Source organism: Drosophila ananassae, chromosome 2L (assembly GCF_017639315.1).
Source record: "Drosophila ananassae strain 14024-0371.13 chromosome 2L, ASM1763931v2, whole genome shotgun sequence".
Classification (NCBI taxonomy): Eukaryota; Metazoa; Arthropoda; class Insecta; order Diptera; family Drosophilidae; genus Drosophila; species Drosophila ananassae.
The window spans coordinates 6,180,512-6,200,892 of NC_057927.1; the positions used below are offsets into that span (position 1 = coordinate 6,180,512).

Below are 20,381 nucleotides of genomic sequence, written 5' to 3' on the forward strand. Positions count from 1 at the left end.
ACCTTCTGGGAGTATTTTAAGGATTCTACTTTCAAACTGATATTTGGTAAGAAAATGCTTTCAAAAGTTCATTTTTATGATGGAAATCAAAGAATTTAACTTATATTTGAATCATATAACTCTTTGAATAACGTAATGGCACCGTCTGTTCGATGTCCTGGAACGTTTCATTTACCCGCTGAGAGCAAACAGATGTTCTATTCCCGCTAATGCCGCAGCACTATCAATGTTTTGGCGTTTTACAACACTGCATCCAAAACGATAACGATTTTCAAAGTGATTCTTGAAACGTAAGGACGTGTTTTTGTGGCGTTGCTCCTAGAGAGCGTTTAATTAAATTAAAAGTCAATGACCAGCGAATGAGTCATCCAAAAAGCACTGGGATTTACGTGTGCAAAGCTGAAATCCTGACCAATTAGTTACTGACAAAATCATTCTCGATTTGCTGTCGTCAGCGGCAAAGTGTTTGCCACCAGTGATGCTTACCTGTAAAACGCAAACCGCCAAATCTGGCGGTTTACAGCCGTTAATTACTAATTAAAGTTCAAAGTGAAACTCAATGAAACAATGTTCATAATAGCAGCAATTAAATAAATTAATTTAACAATAACACAGTTGACCTTGGGACTGGAATTTGACTGAAGCGTTAGGCGCTTATGATCAGCCGTAAAATGCGTGTTGTAGTTATTGTTATTGTTTTGGGAAAATTACAAAAATAGAAATTCGCAAAAAAAAATAGAAGGGGAAACAAAAATCAATGCCAAACCATTCGAAAACAAGACCATTACAACATACGTATGTGGCCATAAATGAATATTATTTCTGCTGCTACATATACTCTAGCCAATTGATTTATCTGCCTGTTCTCGACCCGTTTATTTTTGTTGCTATTTTATTTTATTTATTATTTTTTTTTGCAGAGCAATCAACTTGATTCTTTGCGTGTGTATGGGGTTTGTTTGTAATTTGAATTCAATTTAATGGAACTGGAAATATGCACATACACGAATTAATTAATTATTATTGAGCATGTTGGGGGAGCTGTTTGAAGCCAGAGAGCTCCAGTTAATTACAGGAGAAGAGACTTCTTATCAGAGCACGTTGTTTATAGTAATGGAATACGTAAGCTCTACTGGTTCTCCCAGACCATATGTTTACATAATGAGAGCCTTAGCCGGCACCCTCATTGGCGACTGCTATTTCTTTAGTTTTTTCCATTTATTGGGAAAATATCCACTTTGCTTTCCGACACCCAGTGACGTTAATACTGAGTGAAAAATAAATATAAAATACAAAAACAAACACATCCTCAGATGAACAATTTACGCATGGTGAATGGGAAGGACAGGAAGAGCAACTCATTGAAAAAGATACCCTAGAATTTTATAAACAACGTTGAATCATATTAAATGTCTACGAACAAAAGCCCCTCTTTTATTTGCAGGGCATGCTTGATAAAAACGCAATCTTAATCATCTCGTAAAATATTTGACCACCTTTTCTCTCAGATATGAAAGGAAAATCGCACCGGTCTTTTGAAATATCAAAGAAATACTACTGAGCTTCCAGCAATAACTTTTCAAAGATATGGTGCCAGAATCGCACGCACCAGATATAGTAGTCGATTACATATTCAACTTTTTACGATTCCTTGGTCACGTATACATGTGTTCTTTTTTTTATACACTATCTTAAAGAGTTTATTAATGAAAACACAAAGTTTATTCAGTGACAGTTATCATTTATACTTATCACCTTTATAATTAAAAATTAACAATTCAGAAAACACACCCCCAAAATATTAAACAGGTTCTATTAAAATTTCTAATTCATTAAATTAAATGCTATTTTTGCCGTCTTAACTAATTATTTATAAATGTGTGCTTTATAAATATTGAAATAATCTTTTTCCAACCACTTCGCTTGCATATCATCTCAGTAAGCAACTCGGCTTGTGGGTTAAATTCAAAGATAGCAAACTGCGATTCAAGTAAAATAAAAAATAAACAAATATTTGACGCCACATAGCCCCCTCTGACTTTTCCAGATAAACCGACTTAAATAGAGCAAGGGAGACCCCAGAAGAGTATATAGTATTCAGGGTTAAATTCTATTCATTTTCAAATATTTCTCAGACTATTATCTAATCGATGGCTGAAGTGCTTTTGCCTCTGACGTATCGAATGGTCGTGCGATCAAAAAAAAAAATATACATTTAATTTCGGCAACTGGGCTGTGGGCTGTTCCAAGCCGAGAGCCGAGAGCAGCGACTTTGATTGACCATATCAGACGACACTTGACGCAGTGGGTTCTTATCTGGGCGGCGGTCCACCCCCTCGACTCTTTGGCCCCGGAACTGAGCCCAGTTTTGACTTGGCCAAACACAGACATGGGCAATTTTCTGTTTGCCTTGTACAAATAATGCCACGGAGAACACTTGCTGCCCGATTAGCCATAAACATTTTTTATTTTTTTTGCCCAGCCATGTGAACGAGAATCTGATCTACACCAGTTCATTTCTTTGCAGCCAGTCGAGGACAACGGACACGTATAAAGTTTATAAAACAGATTATTGGCCGAAAGATAAACGGACAATTGCATGAGGCAGGAGTAGAGGAGAACCACCCAAAGACAGCACGAAGATGTCACAAAACCAATCCTACTTCTGGCAAACGACCAGACACAATGTATACCTGAAGCGCTCCGCTAAATGGCACATGGCGCTGGCCCTGATGGTGGTGCTAACATTTGGCACAATCTGTGCGGCGGAATCCCAACCGGATAGCGAAGATAATGCGGTGATCCAATCTGGCATACAAAGTGTAAGGCATTGAAGCACATAAACCGATTAGTTAATAATAGTTTTGAATTTGATTTGCAGAACTTGGAGGTGCAGGGAGATTTGAACAGGCCAACGGACTTGAGCTCGGCAGATGAAAAAGCAAACGAATCATCGGACAGGCAGGCGAAAACGAAGGGAACCTTTATCGATGCGTTCACCGCATCGATCTCTGTTATCCTTTTAACAGAGCTAGGCGATAAGACTTTCTTTATAGCTGCCATAATGGCCATGCGCCATCCGCGTTTGATTGTCTTTGGCGGAGCCATTACCGCCTTGGCCCTAATGACGGTACTCTCATGCGTATTCGGCATGGCAGCTAACTTTATTCCTAAGGTGTGTTTCGTTTTTTTTCCGCTAAACAGAATTGAATTTCATATTGATTTATACCGACAGATTTATACGTATTATATCTCAACTGCATTATTTTTAATATTCGGTTTGAAAATGCTGTACGATGGCTATAAAATGAAACCAACCGATGCTCAAGAGGAACTCGAAGAGGTTCAGACTGATCTGCGCAAGCGCGAGGATGAGGTGAGTTATCCTGTGGAGGTCCCTAAATACACTCGATTAGTTATCTATGTTTCCGTAGTTTTTGTAAATCCCAATTTCAAGTAGTTTATTAGTTATTATTATGCTTCTGTTAATAGCTACGCTTGGTATTCTATTTTTTTGATATTTTTAAAACCTATCGACTGGCGAATTGTACTGAAAATTTCCAATTAATATGATGTATGGCCAGAGCGATCACTTCACATGGCACGCTTTGGTTTTCCAGTTCTACTTGAAGTGTAACCCCATTACTTTGCTTTATTTACACGACTGGCGGCGATAATAACGATAATAACAAAACAAACACTAATCAAACGCAAACCAAAAGCTTTTCATAATTGTAATAATTATGTAAAATTGCATGCTAATTACTATTTTTTTAATAGCCTGAAACAAAACTCTGTTGTAACGATTTTAATAACCCTAAATAATCAAACTCGATCGACAAAATGGGAAAAGCACCCAATTTCAGCAGTTTCAGATTGTGAATTCCTTTCTTTCGATTTGTTTTTAATTTCGAGCATTTAAAATTCACATAAACACACACCCATCTAAGCCTATGTGACTAATTGCACGAAAAATTTCGCATATTCAACAAGAAACGTGTCTCAAAAGTTTCTGATCAACGAAAATTCGTACTAAACTATACGATATGGAACAGCTTTTATGCCAAAAAAAAAAATCGAACAATTCCACCCGAATATTAATCAAAACTGAAACGATTACTAGCTAATGCCAAATTTTTTAATTGTTTTTTCTTTATGCAAAACGAAATTAAAATATTGATTTAAACGTTGTTCCCGATAATGTGTTACCAACGAAAATATGAACATGCCCTGACTGATTCTGACTTTGAATTCTAATGGTCTGACCGATCTGACCGCAGTTGATGCGCAAGGCCAGCCGGAAGTACGAGGATTCTGACGCCAAGCGGAAGAACAGCAACTCGGACAAGGAGGATGCCAGCGAACAGGCTCTCATCCACGGCCGTGGCTCGATCTCCACCAATGGAGCTGCCACCAACGGAGATTCGGACATGCAACACCGCCAGCGCAAGCAACGCAACAACATAAACAATAATAGTAGTAAGCGAAATAGCTGTGATAAAACTGACAACGATGAGGATGGTGGTCACCACGACCCGCACGAATCGGAGGTCTACCTCAAGGATGGCCGCATTGTGGAGCAGCTGAAGATGAAGACCTTCCATGCCAGTCCCGCCCATTCGGCGGCCTCATCGAACCAGACCGAACAAACCACCAACTCCATGGCCGCCTCCCTCACCACCGTCGATGTCCAGCTGGCTGGCCATCCCACCGATCCGTCCGTTGGAGGCGTTCCGGAGCCCAGGGCTCCGCTGGCCGGACACGATAGCATGCACAGTCTCAATGGCAGCCTGAATGGTGACCCCACCGGACCGGCTAATGGCGCCCTCAAAGCTCGGGTTAGGCCACAGAATCAAACAAAAAAAAAAAAGAGATTCCCAGCCTTCTTTTTTTTGTGTTCCATTAAGTTTACGGAATTGAAGTTGATAAGAAATGTGATTTGAATCTAACTTTTGACTAAATATTATTTAATTGTAGACAAATTTTAATCAATTTGAATTCCGGCAAACTTAATCCGAACCTAAATCGAGGTCTTGGGCTCACTAATCCAATAACTGACAACTGTTACCTGTTGTTGTTTGCTTATCATCCTCGTTTCACGTGCTTTTTGCCCAAAACAGTCACAACCACCACACACAACATCAACCGGAAAGCCCATTAACCAAGACACCTTATACTCTCGTGACATAATTTCTTATAATTTTGATATTTCGCTCATAAGACATTGGGTTTTGTGGCCACTGTACTTGGTTACCCCGTTCCATCTTCATCTGGTTGCCACCACACCCATTACCTCACACACATTGTTTCTCTCTCTGCATGTTGTTTTGAAGTGATCGTTTTCCGCTTTTTATTTTGGTTTTATCAAACAGGAGACTCTTTATAAATTGTATCCTGTTCAAAAGTTATTCAATGTCGTTTTTTATTTGCTATTTATCCTTTGTTTGCGCACATTATCATCCTAGTTTTTTTATCTTCCCCATACTGTCCAAACAATCTCTGACAATTGTTTCCATTTTCAGCTGGACCGTGATGTGAATGCTGCGCTGGTGAATGATGCGGAGAGCGGTCGGCGTCGACCCCAGCGCCGTGGTGCCACCTACTTTACCATGCGAATCTTCGCCCAGGCCTTCACTATGACCTTCCTGGCCGAGTGGGGAGATCGCTCCCAAATAACCACCATTATTCTCGCCGCCAGCAAGGTGAGTCGTCTTAAGATACCGCAGTACACCATTATACTCATTGCCTTCTCGTTTTCAGGACATCTATGGAGTAATCTCAGGCGGTGTTATCGGCCACTGCATCTGCACTGGCCTGGCTGTGATTGGAGGTCGTCTCGTGGCTTCCAAAATCTCCGTGCGCACTGTCACCATCGTTGGTGGCATTGTATTCATTGGCTTCGCCATCTATGAAATCGCCATGCCACCGGACGACTTGTAAATAAAATAAGCAAGCCATGGAATTCCAATGCGAGATTGCCCGTTGACGACCCCCCATTAATTGAAGATTTAGGCTTAGTTATACCCTAAAGACCACCCCTTATTTCATTCGAGGAGCAATGCTGGCGCGGCTAGGAGGATTGTATTACCTAATCTAACACTGAAGTTTCGTATTAACTTTGCTTGCTTGCCAAACAAAACCAAACAAAAGTGCCTTCAGTACTTTTCGCCTGGGCCATGACATTACAAATTTAGTTGGAAAAAAAAAAACAAAACAAAAGAAGAAACAATGAACTCATTTGTTCGATTGTTTCGCATTGAATTGATTTAAAAAGCTTCCGTTTCGTGTTAAGTATTAAAGATGATTATTGTACATATGAGTGCTTATGCGACCAGATTGTCTAAGCTCCTCCGAGTTGACAACTTCTCCTCAATGTCCCCACATCCTTATTTGTTTACGTAGCAATGTTTACTTAAAAGAAAAACAAATTAAAACTGTAGATTTTTGATTATTTATGCGATTTTTGTATGAAAAACTTAGTAAAATGAGCAAAAGAATGTTTTTGTGTGGTTTTATGTTTTATTTTATTAAGGACATAATTTATTTTCGTAAAATAATGTTAAAAAGTTTACATTGTCGCTTACAGTCAAGAAAAATTTGGTTAGGTTAATTGCAAGAGCAGGACTGCCTTGTTAATAGTTTACTTCAGAGTCTTGGGATCTCGATAGATGCCCGTGAAGAGGATCGACTTGGACTGGCGGTCATAGATGACGAACAGGAACGGATGGTTGGCCTCGAACTTGGCCGGCTCCACGGGCCGGGCCGATCGGTAGGTGAACAGAACGGTAGCCGCCGAGGCGGTGCTGCCCTCCTCGTCCACCTTGATCTTGGCCACATGCTTGGCGTCTCCAATGGTGACCCTGTCCGACGTCAAATCGTCAAAGGTGGCCACAGAGGGGTCGAAGATCTTTGTTGCTCCCATTTTGGCAAGGATCTAAAGGAGAGAAAATAGTGTCTGGTTAGGAGGATAATTTGAACCATGTATGTTTCTGCAGATACTTACTGGCACCAGTTCCAGGCGCTGTTCGAACTCAAACTTGGGCAGGGAGACCTCGATCTCGCGTGGCATGGCCTGGTTGAGGGACTGCTCCAGGGTGTCGGCATTCAGGCGGGAGAGCACATCCTCCAGAGAGTTGCTGTTGAATGGCGGCAGGATAATCACCATGGAGATGTCAGACTTCTCGTCGGGTTCGCTATCCTGATTCTCCTCCGACTCGAAAACAGTGCGGTAGGGAAGCTGGAGGACGTGGGCGCGCAACTGCTCGTCCGTGTTCAAAAGAAAGGTGCCCTTCTGCTGCATCATCGGCACCAAAGAGAAGTTCGAGGCGGATGTGTAGAAGGGCATCGGAGCGGTCTTCTCCACCTTGAACTGGCTGACCCATTGGCCCTTCAAGTAGGCAGCATTGGCCAGGGTCAGACGGGTTAGAGGGGTAATCTCATCGGCGCTGAGCATGTCGCGGATCTGGTTGTGGGTCACATTGGCGATCCAATCGTTGATCTCCTTGCGCGACTCTTCGGGCTTATTCTGGAAGTCCATCTTCACGATCTCCTTGGCCAGGCGCGTTTCGATGCAGTGGGTCAGCGGCAGGTCCTGGGCAAAGAATATGCGATCCGCAGATGCGAATTCCAGTGGCATCTTGAGCGATCGGTTCTCGCGGTTCTTCTTCTCCACCATGTAGGCACTGCGCACCATTTCCTTGGACTCGGCCCAGTCGAGGTGGAGCACCTTGGCCAGCTGCTTCTCCGTTTCCCCGGACGAACCGAAGTAAGCCAGGAGCAGGGCATGGTAGGTGCTGTATGGCGAGAAGAAGACGTTCTCGTTCGGCGTACTGTTGCGGATCACATCCAGCATAGACACGGCGAAGTTTTGTTGTCCCTGATAGAGTTTGACACGCTTCTCCAGGAAGCTGGAATTCGGCTCCACATCGCAGAGACCAGCCAAGGCGATTGCCGGAAGGAGCACCAGTAGGGATAGGCTTAAAGTATTCATTTTGTGACTAAGAAACCTGAGGAATAAAATAATTATTTATTTTTTGAATAAAGATTTGATATTTTGAGAATTTTTGAGTGTAATCTTGCCATTTTTTGTTCTTGAATCACAGAATTGGTTTAAATCAGTTTGGTTCTCCTTATCTCAACCTCAAGTCCTAAATATTCATTAGCTACGTGCCTTTAATCACAATCACAAAATATATGTATTTATGGCGAAACATGAAGCCGTTCTCAGTCAGAGTCACTCCCTTTTTTTCCCCGGCAATCCATTTAGATCGTGACAGAAAATGACTTCCAGCAGAAAAGCCCCCTAATTAAGGGAGTTGAAAATGTGGTTGCCATTTTCCGCCATTTAATAGACATTATTTAAGTTCATTTGGTGAGGCATCTACTTAAAATTCTACTCATTGAACTGAATAAATTATTCAATTGCACAATAAGGCAATTAGTAATAATAATGCATAACTTCAAATGCTAATAAATGTCATATTCGTCAACCTCAAATAATAGAAGTCCATTACGAAAAAAATTCTCATAAAAATGGATTCTAAATAAAGCATTTTTATGTTTTTTCCCAATTTTTTTTATGGGAAAAATTTATATTTCTTCTTTGAAAAGATTCTCTCAAATCATATTTGGAATTGGGTTTTTTTTTCGGTCATTGTGTTAAAACCATTATAGCACTTCGGGTGAAAGAGACCTTGAGCAGAATCTGCTTAGAGATCTACAAACAAAAAAATTGTTATTTAAATTTGCTTGGTTACGCATTTAAAATTGCTTTGGGCTGATTCACCTCGAAAGCTTTTCCAGTCCATCGAATCGTCAGTTATCTTGGAGAGACAATTGCAACATCTCTGCAGGCATGACACAAAAAGTGAAAGTTTAAAGCCGCTCTGCACTCCACCAATCCAAAATTCGCATAATGGCCGGCTGTTACCTGGTATGCTACCTGGGTATGTGCATCCAGTGAAGCATGAAAGACCCAAGAGCTTTATCTTGGAGCTTGTATATGTAGCTCCAATTCCAGCTTTTTTTGTTTTTTTTAGCCAGCTGAGCGATGACGCCTTTTGCGATTGCGTGACTGCATCAGTAGCAGTAGCAATGAAAAGCGCTTCGTGTAAAAATATAAAAAAATATTACAAAAAAAACCCAAAATTAACATTTTCAGCAACCGGTTAGCAGAAAACGCTATATAGTTTGTGATTCATAAACGGCACCAGCACCAGCACCAGTTCGTATTTTAGCGCGTATGCTCATTGTTGACCCTGGATTGGCAGTTTTGTAATTGGTTTCTTTTGTTGTCATTTTTTTTTATTTTAAATAAATTTGTTAACCCATAGAGCCGTAAGCTTTGTCTGGGTGCGTGATCTTTGCACATGCGCAGTTAATTTTTTGGGGAAATCCAGACACAGCAATGAGCTGAGTAATTGCTAGGAAGCGGAATAAGTCGGCTTAATTTCAGCTGCATTGAACTTGGATTAAATGGGGTGTCAGAAATAATTGACAAACACTCTGCGGTTCATTAGAAGTCATAAATTATCGACTTTAAAGTATTTGGCATTTTAATATTTAAAAAATATACAGTACAGTTTTGTTTCTTTTCTCTAATAACAATTGTAATTAAAAATGGTTTCAAAATACTCAACCAATCTTTTAATATACTTTGAATGTATTCTGTAGAAATTGATTTAATGGCCTTTGGAGTGGGAAGAAAATATAAAAAACTGACCAGGCAACAGCTCTAACAATATAGTACATATTTACAATAAATAATAGCCCATTGCCCCATATCAATTGCGTACGACTAATATAGGTATGTACATATAATTTTTTATTGGTGTGTATGCAATCTTTCATACGTACACACCGCTGATTTGCTGATTGTACTGCATAAATAGTCAACGCTTTAATGCCAACCCGTGATTGTGAGGAGCTCGGCTCGGGGGAGTTTAACAAATTGGGGCAAACACTTGACAAACACTCGAAAAATATTCGCTGGGAAATACCTTCGTCAAGTCGAGGCTTAAACTGGCACCGAAGCTTCAAAAAATGTAAAACCGAACACACGACCGTTTTGTTGCGGCCTTAAATTTTGACTGAATCGTTCCGGCAAAGCGGAGAAGCCGACAAAAATAAATTCAAGCTCTCGAATTTAATATAGATATCGATTTTAATATCGATATTTACGATCTAATCTGATCTAATCTTAACGAACTGTATCCTGAGGGAAATTATGGTATTTTTAAGCACCATCATTTGTTTCAAACATTTTTAAACATTGGCAGGAGCTTATTTTGAAACATTTTTTAGCATTGGAAGGTGGTTGTTTTGTAAGTTCTAAAATCGATAACCGATAAGTTGCCAAAAAGTAATAAAAAAATACCATATACTAAAATTGTGACAAGTTCTTAATTTAAGTGAAAAATTCCCCTTATTCTTTTTAGTTGAATTGAAAACTGAATTTAAAAAATAAAATAACTATAAGAATAGTGTCGATAAGATTGCAATATCATTCGGAGCTTGTGCCATCACTATTGCGGGGACTGTCCAACACTGGCAGCCACCACCGCTCCGTCGCGAAATTGACAACAAAACAGAGGAGAATTTAGCGATAAACAAACATAATATTGGTGAAATATGAGCGCATCGACGAGCACGACGGCAGCGGCCTCGCAAGACGCCTGCTACATATCGCTGCTCGGTCTGGCGGAGTACTTCCGCACATCGCAGCCGCCGAACATTAAGAAGTGCATCCAGTGTCTCCAGGCGCTCTTCACGTTCATGCCGCCCTCAAAGGTCGAGGCGCGGACACATCTACAAATGGGTCAGATCCTTATGGCCTACACGCAAAACATTGACCTGGCGCGCCACCACCTGGAGAAGGCGTGGAGCATATCGGAACCATTGGCCAACTTTGATGTGAAGTTCGATACCGCCTCGCTACTTGCTCAGCTGCATCTTCAAACGGACCAGAACTCGAACCAAGCCAAGGCGATGCTCCGACGGGCTGTTGAGTTATCCCAGCATAACGTCTACTGGCACTGTAAGCTGTTGCTTCAACTAGCCCAAATCCATGCCAGCGACCGCGAATACTCATTGGCCTCCGATCTGCTGGCCGTCGGAGCGGAAAATGCTGACGAGGCGGGCGCCACGTACCTGAAGGTGCTGTTCCTACTTTCACGCGCCATGATACTCATGATCGAGCGCAAGACAAATGACGTGCTCGCTCTCCTCAATTCCGCCGGCCAGATAATCGACAACAACATCCCCAATCCGCACCAAAAGGAGTACCTTAAGGTGTTCTTCTTGGTGCTTCAGGTGTGCTATTACCTGGCTCTAGGTCAGGTTAAAACAGTAAAACCCAGCCTTAAACAACTTCAAATGTCCATCCAAACGATAATGGCTCCCAACTGGCCCTCAGATGAAACCATATTCGGAGCGAACCAATTAGAGATGTTCGTGTGGCTTCCAAAGGAACAGTTATACGTCCTGGTCTACTTGGTGACCGTCTCGCACTCCATGATGGCCGGCTACATGGACAAGGCGCAAAAGTACACGGAAAAGGCGCTCACCCAAATCGAAAAGCTAAAGCAGCAGGAAGACAAGCCTATTCTGTCCGTTTTCAAGGTGATCCTGTTGGAACATATCGTAATGTGTCGCATGGTAATGGGAAATCGGGAACTGGCCATCCGGGAGATAGCCGCCGCGAGAGACGTGTGCCTGGCGGCACCACAACGCAGCCTCCTAAGACGACACTCCGCCCAGCTCCACTGTCTCATAGGGCTGTATTCCATGTCCACTAGCTTCTTCGAGCACGCCGAACGCCAGTTCCTGGTGTGTGTGAGCGAAACCAACGAACGGGACCTGAAGCTGTTTGCGAACCTTAACCTGGCGATCATTTACCTGCGTACTAAGCGCGACACGGACCTCAAACAAATACTCGACGCCGTCTCCTCGGAAAATACAAACACCTACAGCAGTCAAGCGCTAATGGGCGGATTTTACTACGTCCAAGGACTGCACGCCTTCCACAAGAACAGTTTTCATGAAGCCAAGTTAGTTAGATATTATTTTACTATATTATTGTAACCTAATCCATTGGATCTTATTTTTAGACGGTTTCTGCGCGAGACTTTAAAAATGGCCAATGCCGAGGACCTTAACCGGCTGACCAGCTGCTCGTTGGTTCTGCTCTCGCACGTTTTTCTCAGCATCGGAAACTCCAAGGAGAGCATGAACATGGTGACACCGGCAATGCAACTGGCCAGCAAGATACCAGATATCCATGTCCAGCTTTGGGGCTCGGCTATACTGAAAGATTTACATAGAATGTCCAAGGATGCGCAGCATGAAAAAGATGCCTATGCCAACCATCTAAAATACTCCGAAAACCTGATTGCCGACCAACGGAAGAGCGTGCAAAGCTCCCACCACGAATTAGTTAACTGGTTCCACGGTGATCCGCCGGTAACGAGTGGCCCTCCCACCACAACTGCCGTTGCCATGATCCTGCCAGATTCTTCCGCCGCCGTCGGACCTGTCCCTGTTATCGCCTCCACATCAACGGGCATGCAGCAGGCCATCCAACCAGTGGGGCAGTACGGACAGTTCTACTAGCAATGAGACGACGATGCAATTGTACCATCTAAGTTTTTATTTGTATCTAAAACTAGTGACTAAGTTAATGCTAAATATGTTCTACCAGTTGTGAAATTTGTCATAAACATAAATCCCATGGGAAAAATAGCTGCAAACTAAAAGTGTCGCATCTGTTGGAAGAAGAATGGTGCAATGGTTGGATGGATTAAGTGTACTAGTTGGGTAAATAGCACATTTATTAAAGTATTCATTTATTTTGTATCCTTGAAACTAGATTATTTTATACGAAAAACTATTTTTACATTTCGGAAAAAATACGAAACATTTAAACTAGGACAAATGATATATCTGTTATATCTTTCTTATATTTATGTTAAGTAAAATTTGAGAATCTGTCTACATCTATTCGAACATCAACCAAAACAAATTATAGCATTAGCGCCGTCTCTGCCATTTCATTTAGGTCTTCCTCGATACCACCACTTCCACTGCCATTCTCCTTGTTGCTCAGCAGGGTAAAATGCACCAGTCGCTTATCATGCTGCTCATGTTCGGACAAATGGGAGCGCATATCGGGCATAGATTTAAACTCTTCGTTGCACACGGGACAGATGTAGATACGGTCGCCCTGATGGGTGCGCTGATGCATTTGGCAATCGCCTCTTTGAGTAAAGGTTTTGGAGCAGAAGGGGCACACGTACGGTCGCTCTCCAGTGTGAGTCCGTCTGTGATTCTTAAGCACATTCAGGGCCGTAAATCGCATGGGGCAAAGGTCGCAGGCATAGGGGCGCTCTCCAGTGTGTTTTCTTTTGTGCTTGGCCAGGGAGCAACTGGTGGTGAATTTTGCCTGACACACATCGCACCCAAAGGGCTTATCGCCAGTGTGGGTGCGTTCATGGGAAGCCAGCTCCGCCTTGGTGACGAACGAGTGCGGGCACAGATCACATTTAAAGCTCTTGGTCTCCGAGTGACGTAGCTTGTGCTGCCCTCACTAATTGCCACATTTATAATCCTCACAAACCTCATACATTATCCCACCCCCTTCAACACGCCCCTTACTAATTAATCTCAATATTAACCCTACCTTAATCCCTCCACTAACCCCCAATCTAAAACACCCAACAATCCTAACTAATCCCCTCCTATCCCAAACACAACCCCACCCCAAAATTCCATAATAATCCCATTAACCTCCTCAACTCACATCCCATCCCCATATTAAATCCCCAATCATCCAAATTCACTCCCATTCTCCCTCCCACCTCTCCTACATATAACCCATCTAATCCATCATCACCTCAACCTATCACCATTCCTCCCCCCTCCCCCCCCCCAAACCTCCCCCCACAACACAACACCTAATCCTCAATTTATCCTCCCCAACATTTCTCAAATATCCATCACCTCTCCCATAACCCCTCTCCCCCCCCCTCCCCTCCAATCCCCCCCCCCCCCCCCTCACTCCAATTACCAACCTAACCTTCTTAAACTACCATCCTCATATTCACCATTCCATTACCCTTCTACCTCCCCAACCTTATCAAATCCTTTCTATTCACCCCCATCTTCCTTATAAAATCATTACACTCTTAAATCAACTTAATTATTCATAAACAATCACCACCTTCATATTATTAATTCCAACTCTCTCTTTACCACAATTTATTCTTATTCAAACCACCTAAATTCTACATAAAAAAAAAACAACCTAAACCCATACATTAAATATCATCTTCAAAATCATCAACTCCTCTCACTATACATTATTAAAACCATTTCTATTTCATAACCCACCAACACTCACCATCCTCATACACTATAAATTTCCCATATCCCACACCTTACACATATTCACCATTACAAATACTTCTCCTACATAAAAATACCACATAAATTTTAAAACCCCACCACAAAACTTACTATAATCATACCTTCAATTTAATTCAACATACATTTACAACACCACTTTATCAATCATATATTACCAAATACCCCCCCCGAAAACCTCTCCTTCATCCTCCTCCAGATCTTCTGGCAAATCTGGCTTTTCCAGACTAGTATTTTGTTCAGCCTCCGCGGTGGACACTGTATCCGTTTGAACTGACGAGGTACATTGCCTGGGTGTCAAGTCTATTGTTTGGACACCGAGTTCAGCGGTGTCCACTGCCTCTTTAGCATACACCTTCTCGTCGGCCTCCTCTGGCAAAGCGTTGGGTAACAGTTGCCTCAGCGTCCGACTGGAGTTTTCGCACTTAATCTTAAACGTATAGCAGTGGTTTATCTCGCTCAGACAGCCTAGGCACACCCTCTCCGGTAAGTTATCGTTCTTCCGAGGCTATGGAAACATAAAATAAACATTTGTTAGGATTATTTGCTCTAGGATTATCCCATTCAATGACTACCTTTGTTTTTGTGAATTCACGCAGCATGTCTGCCAGACAGCTACCTGATCCCCCATCGTAAATGGACACCAGGGGACCCGAGGAGCTGAGACATGTTAGGCAAATTTTGTCAACATCCATGCTGCGAAGATATCGCGTTGGAAAACAAAATATAACAATTGAAAAACAAGCAGTAGGACCGCATTCAGAAAGCGCGATTATACCATGTAGTGGATAGTAGGAAATAAGTGGCAATAGGAAAAGGAGGCAACTAAATAAAAACAATTAATTTACCCATAAAATAATCTATTTATATATTGTTTTTTGAATTATTTTTTTAATCTTTTCTGTTATAGTTATTGGAAAATAGATTTCAACAGATTTTAAACTTGTGGCGGCATATTATAATTGCCCTGGTCACACTAAAATTTTAAATATATTTTTGTTGGTTTTAAGTTTAATATTTATTAGTAGTTGTAATATTATTATTTATTTCCTTACTATTTATTTAGTTATTACTTATTTATTAGTTTCTTTTAAAAATATTTCTTTCATATATAAGTACACAAAAAGTGTTAAAATAATCAATAATTTCTTAAATATAAAAAATATATAGAGTTTCCTCGCCCATGCAGGTCGTCACCTCGTGGACTTCCGTCCACAGTGATATATCCTTACGGGCATTCAAAACCTTGCGCCTCACTTCCACGATGTTTGCCCAGGACATGGCGCTTCAGGTGGTGCTTCTCTCGGAAGCTCAGCTGGCATAGAAGGCACTGGTAGGGTCGTATGTCCGTGTGGCGACGTCGATGCTTGATTAGATTATTATTGTCTGAGAATGCTTTCGGGCAGTGGGGACACTGGTAGGGCTTTTCGCCTGTGTGAGTCCGAATATGAACTGTGAGAGCAGGCCTGGAGCGGAAACTGGCGGAACAAATGGAGCATCCATGCGGTCGTTCGCCCTTGTGGGCGTTAATATGGACGTCAAGAGCAGACTTGTTGGTGAATACTGCGCTGCAGATGCTGCACTGGTGGCGACCCCGAGGAATCAGAGGACTGGGCTCCTCCTCCGGGTGAATTAACAGATGCGCCTTAAGAAAGTGCCCATCGGTGAATGTTTGCGGGCAGTGGGGGCACTTCAAAGGTCCCTCTTCCAGAGACTGACACTTATGCAAGTCTAATCCTCGGCTGGTGGGAAAAACCTTCAAGCAAACAGGGCACTCGACGGCGGAGTTATTGGTTTTGAAGCACTGATGCTGATCCAAGTCGGTTTTGAATAAAAATCGTTCTCCGCAAGTTTGGCAGCAGTGCGAGTTGGTGTGAATTCTGAAAAATTAAATACATAATTATTATATTACAGAGTCTATAAAACAGACTTACTTCATGTGATCTATTAGATTTCTTTGGCGTCGAAAGACATTATAGCAGAGTTCGCATTTAAACAATTTGGTTATGTCATGTTTGGTGTTTTTTGGATTGAGTTTTGTTGCTTTCGCAACTTTGTTTTTGCCACAAGTTTTTCTAGTTTTATAAACTCTTTTAGGTACTTCGTCCTTAATAAATATTTCCTCACTAATAACAACTTCCGGCTCTTCCAGATGCAATTCCATTGGAAGGTTGTCTAACTCCAGGTTTTTAACAATGAAATGCGCTGCTGCATCTGCTTCGTCTTTAATTTTTTGTTGCTCGGCAATTGCCAAATAGAAGTTCTCATGGTTCTGTTCGCATCTGCGTTTGAACCTGTACGAGGTCTGGGCGTCCAGGACACAGGTCATGCAAATATTCTGCGGCAGGGAATCTCCAGGATCTAATTGCACATTGGCGCACACCTTTACCATTTCTGCCAAGTTGGGTTCTAACTCTCCATTGAACCGACTCGGCTCTCGCTGATCAAAAATCCCCAGAAGAGTCACGGAGTGGGAGCCACAAATGCGACACAACAGGTCCATTTTTTGTGTTGGTCCTTATTTCAACAAATGTGTGATGAGCAGGGTTGTCACTATCCACAAATATGGTTGCCACGATGCTCGAAATGAAGCTCCAGAAAATCGTAACGATGGAAATGAAGCTCCAGAAAATCGTAACGAGAATATTACGTATTCCGTAATATTTTGCCGCGCAGAAATGTAAAAATGAACATTTAAAATTTTGAATTATTAAGCAATTAAAACGAGGCTTATTTTAGGGAAAAATAAGTTTTACCATAATAAAAATAAGTGAGTTTACCAGATGCATCGATAGTAATCGATAAACTTTTAACGACTTCGCGCTTTCCGCCATTCAAAAATAAATTAAGCTTGTCAAATTGCATTAAAGTTATTTCTCCATTGCACAAGTTTTTCTCTGTCTGTTTGTTTTCAGTTGGCCATTAATATGATCAAGCTATTTTTACTCTTTTTTATTTTCGGAATTTTTTCAACATTTTCGAAGTCTATAAATTCAACTCAAAAGGTTACAATTTCAAATAAATTCTCTTAATTATCTAATTAATTCTTCAAAAAGCAGCTGCGCATGATAGTATTGTACGAGTCTCTTTGTGAAGATTCTTTAGATTACATGAAAAACTTTTGGCCAGTTTTTGAAAAATTTCATCAATATATCGATTTAAAATTAGTTCCATTTGGTAAAGCCAATGTAAGATTAAATTTTTAAATGCTTTCAAGAAATTTATTACAGAAAATTATTTGCAGTTAAAAAAGAAAATATGTCAGCATGGAAAGGACGAGTGTTTGGGCAATCACATTCAGGATTGTGTTCTCCACGCCCAACTTACGCCCTTACAAAAAGTGGAATTTGTCACCTGCCAATTCTTGAATGGGAGTGCCACTAAAAAAAATACACAATGCGCCAAGTTGGAATCAACTCGGAGGTGGATTTACGAATGCACCAAGCCTAATGGTGATTGGATAATATACCAAAAGGAGTCGGAAAGAATTACCAATTTGTACCACTTTAGCGAAGTTCCAGCCATAGTTTACAACGAAGTTTGTACCGCTAATAATTTAAAATTGTTCTTTAAGATAGTATAGTTTGTCTTTTTGCTAGAAATTCGACCAAAGCCTGCAGAATGAAGCTACGGAGAACATATCGCAAAGTATTTGCACTCAGCTGAAAAGAATGGGAATCGAAAAAGCCTTGTATTGCTAAACGAGAAAGATTTCAATTGAACTAGTAATATTTGCGAGAAGTTAACAACACCATTTCAGTTTTAAATATATGGATTTACATAAATTTACCATAATTTAACCATTTTTTTTTATTTGATGTCACATTTTGTGGGGCACATCCCTTCGGAATATGGAAAATGCATGGGGACCCATGTCGGAGGCTATATCTTTACCAAAAATCATCAGATTCTTGAGAGGAATACCTATAATGATTTGTACATCGATTCCCCATCAATCTGCATCAAAATCTAGGAACGAATTATTTTTTAGATTTTTTGTCATATTTTCTGGGAGATCCCCTTCAGAATGAGGAAAATGCATGGGAGGGTCTATTTGACCCCCATCGAAGGCCATATCTTTGCCAAAAATCATCAGATTCTGAAGAGGAATACCTTAATCGATTTGTACATCGATTCCCCATCGATCTGCATCAAAATCTAGGAACAAATTATTTTTTAGATTTTTTGTCCCATATTCTGGGAGATCCCCTTCAGAATGTGAAAAATGCATGGGGAGCGACTATATGACCCCCATCGAATTCTATATCTTCGTCAATAATCACTCGATTCTTGAACAGAATACCTTAAATGATTTGTACATCGATTCCCCATCGATTTGCATCAAAATCTAGGAACAAATTATTTTTTAGATTTTTTGTCCCATTTTCTGGGAGATCCCCTTATATAATCTTATATAATCTTATCTTATATAATCTTATATAATCCCCTTATAAGAATACACTTTATTTGTTTTAAGTTCGATAAACTCTTGAAAATAAATATAAATATTCATGGAAGACACATCAAAAAGATCTTCCCCCCTGTGTGCAGTTAGTTTGAGGTGCGAATTTCTATATCTTATCGTCTGCCCGCTAGTTTAAGCTTTTTCCTCGGCGATTTAAGCTGAGTCAAGAAACCGGCTTATAAGCGAGAATGCCGCCGAGAGGTAAAAGAGGGGTAAATCGGCTCTCCCAGGGTCCAGTTCGGTGCTGGCCAAAATTAAACACCAAAAGTGACAAAACGGCGCTCAGTTGTTGAACTAAAATCGAATCCGACGGTCGCATAACCTTGGGCTTGGCATTCGGGCGTTGAAAAACCTTCGTTCTCAAACCCCATCGAAGGCCAATCGATTTGCGCTATATCAGCTACATCAGCTCAAATTATATATAAAGAACAGAATGTTCAAGTTAACCAGTGTTCTTAGCCTCTTCTTGCTGATCCAGAGTTTTGGTTGGGCCAAGATCCAGGATGAGCCCCGGGAGAAGCGCCAAACGGAAAAGGTTTGTTTGTCAAAAAATATTTTAGTTTATAAGAAGAAACTCTACAAATAAACCTTTAAATATTTTTAAAATTTTAGTAGATACAATTATGTTAAAAAATAATCTCCTCTAATCCCTTTCAGCTTCACATAACTCTTCTGTACGAGTCCCTTTGTCCGGATAGCAGGAACTTTATGCACCAACTGGGACCCGTTTACGAGGAGTTCCAGAACTACATCGACATCCTACTGGTGCCATTCGGTAAGTCGAAGTCGGAGGGAAATGGAGCCATATTTCACTGCCAGCACGGACCGGCGGAGTGCCAGGGCAATAGACTCCAGAGTTGCGTCATCAACAGCACCGGAAATCAGGCGGCCCAGGTGAAATTTGTGGTTTGCCAGATGCTGGCCCCGGACTACTCCCGCGTCGATGAGGTACTTTCACCTTGCCGGACTCCGATAAAGTGTTTGGACAGCTGATTAACGTTATTGTTCCCTATCTGAGTAGTGCGCCAGCGAGGCGGGCCTGGTAACCGATGTGGACCACTGTGTGACCAGCGAGACGGGCACCAAGTTGCAGCTTCAGGCCGAGCTGGTGACCAAGCGCTACAGTCCGAGCTTCGTTCCCACAATCGTCTACAATGGCGTAAGTAGCCGATCCACAGATCGATCTCTCAATTCGATCCAATCGTAATCGAATGCATTTAACTGGTTTTCGGTTTTCGTCTCTTTGGATTCGTTTCCACATGCAACAGGTATTCAATCAGCAGCTGCAGGACCATTCGATCCGCGATTTCCGTAGCACGGTCTGCCATTTGTTGCGTCAACAAAACTTGCTGCCCAGCGGCAACTCAATCTGCCAGTAGTTCCACTAAAATGTAATGTTCACAATGTAACTGCCACAAGTTTGGAATGTAAATTAAAATACAGAAACTGGTTTTTTTTTTCGAACAATAATATGAGTGCTCTTGGGCGGGGATTGGAA

The 20,381-nt window shown here is 41.5% G+C and overlaps 7 protein-coding genes across 9 annotated transcripts; 4 read left to right on the forward strand and 3 right to left on the reverse strand.

Annotated features, from left to right (window-relative positions):
- The first annotated feature begins 195 nt into the window (after nucleotides 1-195).
- Nucleotides 196-6,501, forward strand: LOC6500619 (transmembrane protein 165). 3 transcript variants are annotated; one of them, XM_001953545.4, is made up of 7 exons: nucleotides 196-290; nucleotides 2,528-2,822; nucleotides 2,882-3,175; nucleotides 3,236-3,376; nucleotides 4,281-4,838; nucleotides 5,523-5,702; nucleotides 5,761-6,501. In XM_001953545.4, the coding sequence occupies exons 2-7, from the start codon at nucleotides 2,643-2,645 to the stop codon at nucleotides 5,938-5,940; spliced, it is 1,533 nt and encodes a 510-aa protein (XP_001953581.1). In that variant the 5' UTR covers nucleotides 196-290; nucleotides 2,528-2,642; the 3' UTR covers nucleotides 5,941-6,501. The 3 variants fall into 3 exon arrangements, with proteins under 3 accessions (XP_001953581.1, XP_014766644.1, XP_032305767.1); XM_032449876.2 differs by having other exon boundaries at nucleotides 263-290; nucleotides 2,513-2,822; XM_014911158.3 differs by lacking the exon at nucleotides 4,281-4,838 and having other exon boundaries at nucleotides 197-290.
- LOC6499944 (serine protease inhibitor 88Ea) lies at nucleotides 6,500-10,150 on the reverse strand. Its single transcript, XM_001953546.4, has 3 exons — nucleotides 9,999-10,150; nucleotides 7,004-8,006; nucleotides 6,500-6,934 (listed from the first exon to the last, which is right to left on the reverse strand). The coding sequence occupies exons 2-3, from the start codon at nucleotides 7,988-7,990 to the stop codon at nucleotides 6,641-6,643; spliced, it is 1,281 nt and encodes a 426-aa protein (XP_001953582.1). The 5' UTR covers nucleotides 7,991-8,006; nucleotides 9,999-10,150; the 3' UTR covers nucleotides 6,500-6,640.
- A 344-nt stretch (nucleotides 10,151-10,494) lies between these two features.
- On the forward strand, nucleotides 10,495-12,752 carry LOC6500620 (MAU2 chromatid cohesion factor homolog). The gene is made up of 2 exons (XM_001953547.4): nucleotides 10,495-12,047; nucleotides 12,108-12,752. The coding sequence occupies exons 1-2, from the start codon at nucleotides 10,630-10,632 to the stop codon at nucleotides 12,607-12,609; spliced, it is 1,920 nt and encodes a 639-aa protein (XP_001953583.1). The 5' UTR covers nucleotides 10,495-10,629; the 3' UTR covers nucleotides 12,610-12,752.
- A 40-nt stretch (nucleotides 12,753-12,792) lies between these two features.
- Nucleotides 12,793-15,200, reverse strand: LOC6499943 (zinc finger protein 721). The gene is made up of 3 exons (XM_044718345.1): nucleotides 14,994-15,200; nucleotides 14,584-14,926; nucleotides 12,793-13,581 (listed from the first exon to the last, which is right to left on the reverse strand). The coding sequence occupies exons 1-3, from the start codon at nucleotides 15,111-15,113 to the stop codon at nucleotides 13,019-13,021; spliced, it is 1,026 nt and encodes a 341-aa protein (XP_044574280.1). The 5' UTR covers nucleotides 15,114-15,200; the 3' UTR covers nucleotides 12,793-13,018.
- A 227-nt stretch (nucleotides 15,201-15,427) lies between these two features.
- Nucleotides 15,428-17,162, reverse strand: LOC6499942 (zinc finger protein OZF). Its single transcript, XM_001953549.4, has 2 exons — nucleotides 16,353-17,162; nucleotides 15,428-16,298 (listed from the first exon to the last, which is right to left on the reverse strand). The coding sequence occupies exons 1-2, from the start codon at nucleotides 16,919-16,921 to the stop codon at nucleotides 15,647-15,649; spliced, it is 1,221 nt and encodes a 406-aa protein (XP_001953585.2). The 5' UTR covers nucleotides 16,922-17,162; the 3' UTR covers nucleotides 15,428-15,646.
- Nucleotides 17,163-17,310: 148 nt separating this feature from the next.
- On the forward strand, nucleotides 17,311-18,204 carry LOC26514867 (GILT-like protein 1). Its single transcript, XM_032449883.2, has 4 exons — nucleotides 17,311-17,423; nucleotides 17,478-17,606; nucleotides 17,663-17,956; nucleotides 18,018-18,204. The coding sequence occupies exons 1-4, from the start codon at nucleotides 17,346-17,348 to the stop codon at nucleotides 18,117-18,119; spliced, it is 603 nt and encodes a 200-aa protein (XP_032305774.1). The 5' UTR covers nucleotides 17,311-17,345; the 3' UTR covers nucleotides 18,120-18,204.
- A 934-nt stretch (nucleotides 18,205-19,138) lies between these two features.
- On the forward strand, nucleotides 19,139-20,347 carry LOC6500621 (GILT-like protein F37H8.5). The gene is made up of 4 exons (XM_001953550.4): nucleotides 19,139-19,418; nucleotides 19,541-19,831; nucleotides 19,905-20,042; nucleotides 20,152-20,347. The coding sequence occupies exons 1-4, from the start codon at nucleotides 19,317-19,319 to the stop codon at nucleotides 20,260-20,262; spliced, it is 642 nt and encodes a 213-aa protein (XP_001953586.1). The 5' UTR covers nucleotides 19,139-19,316; the 3' UTR covers nucleotides 20,263-20,347.
- Nucleotides 20,348-20,381: the final 34 nt, after the last annotated feature.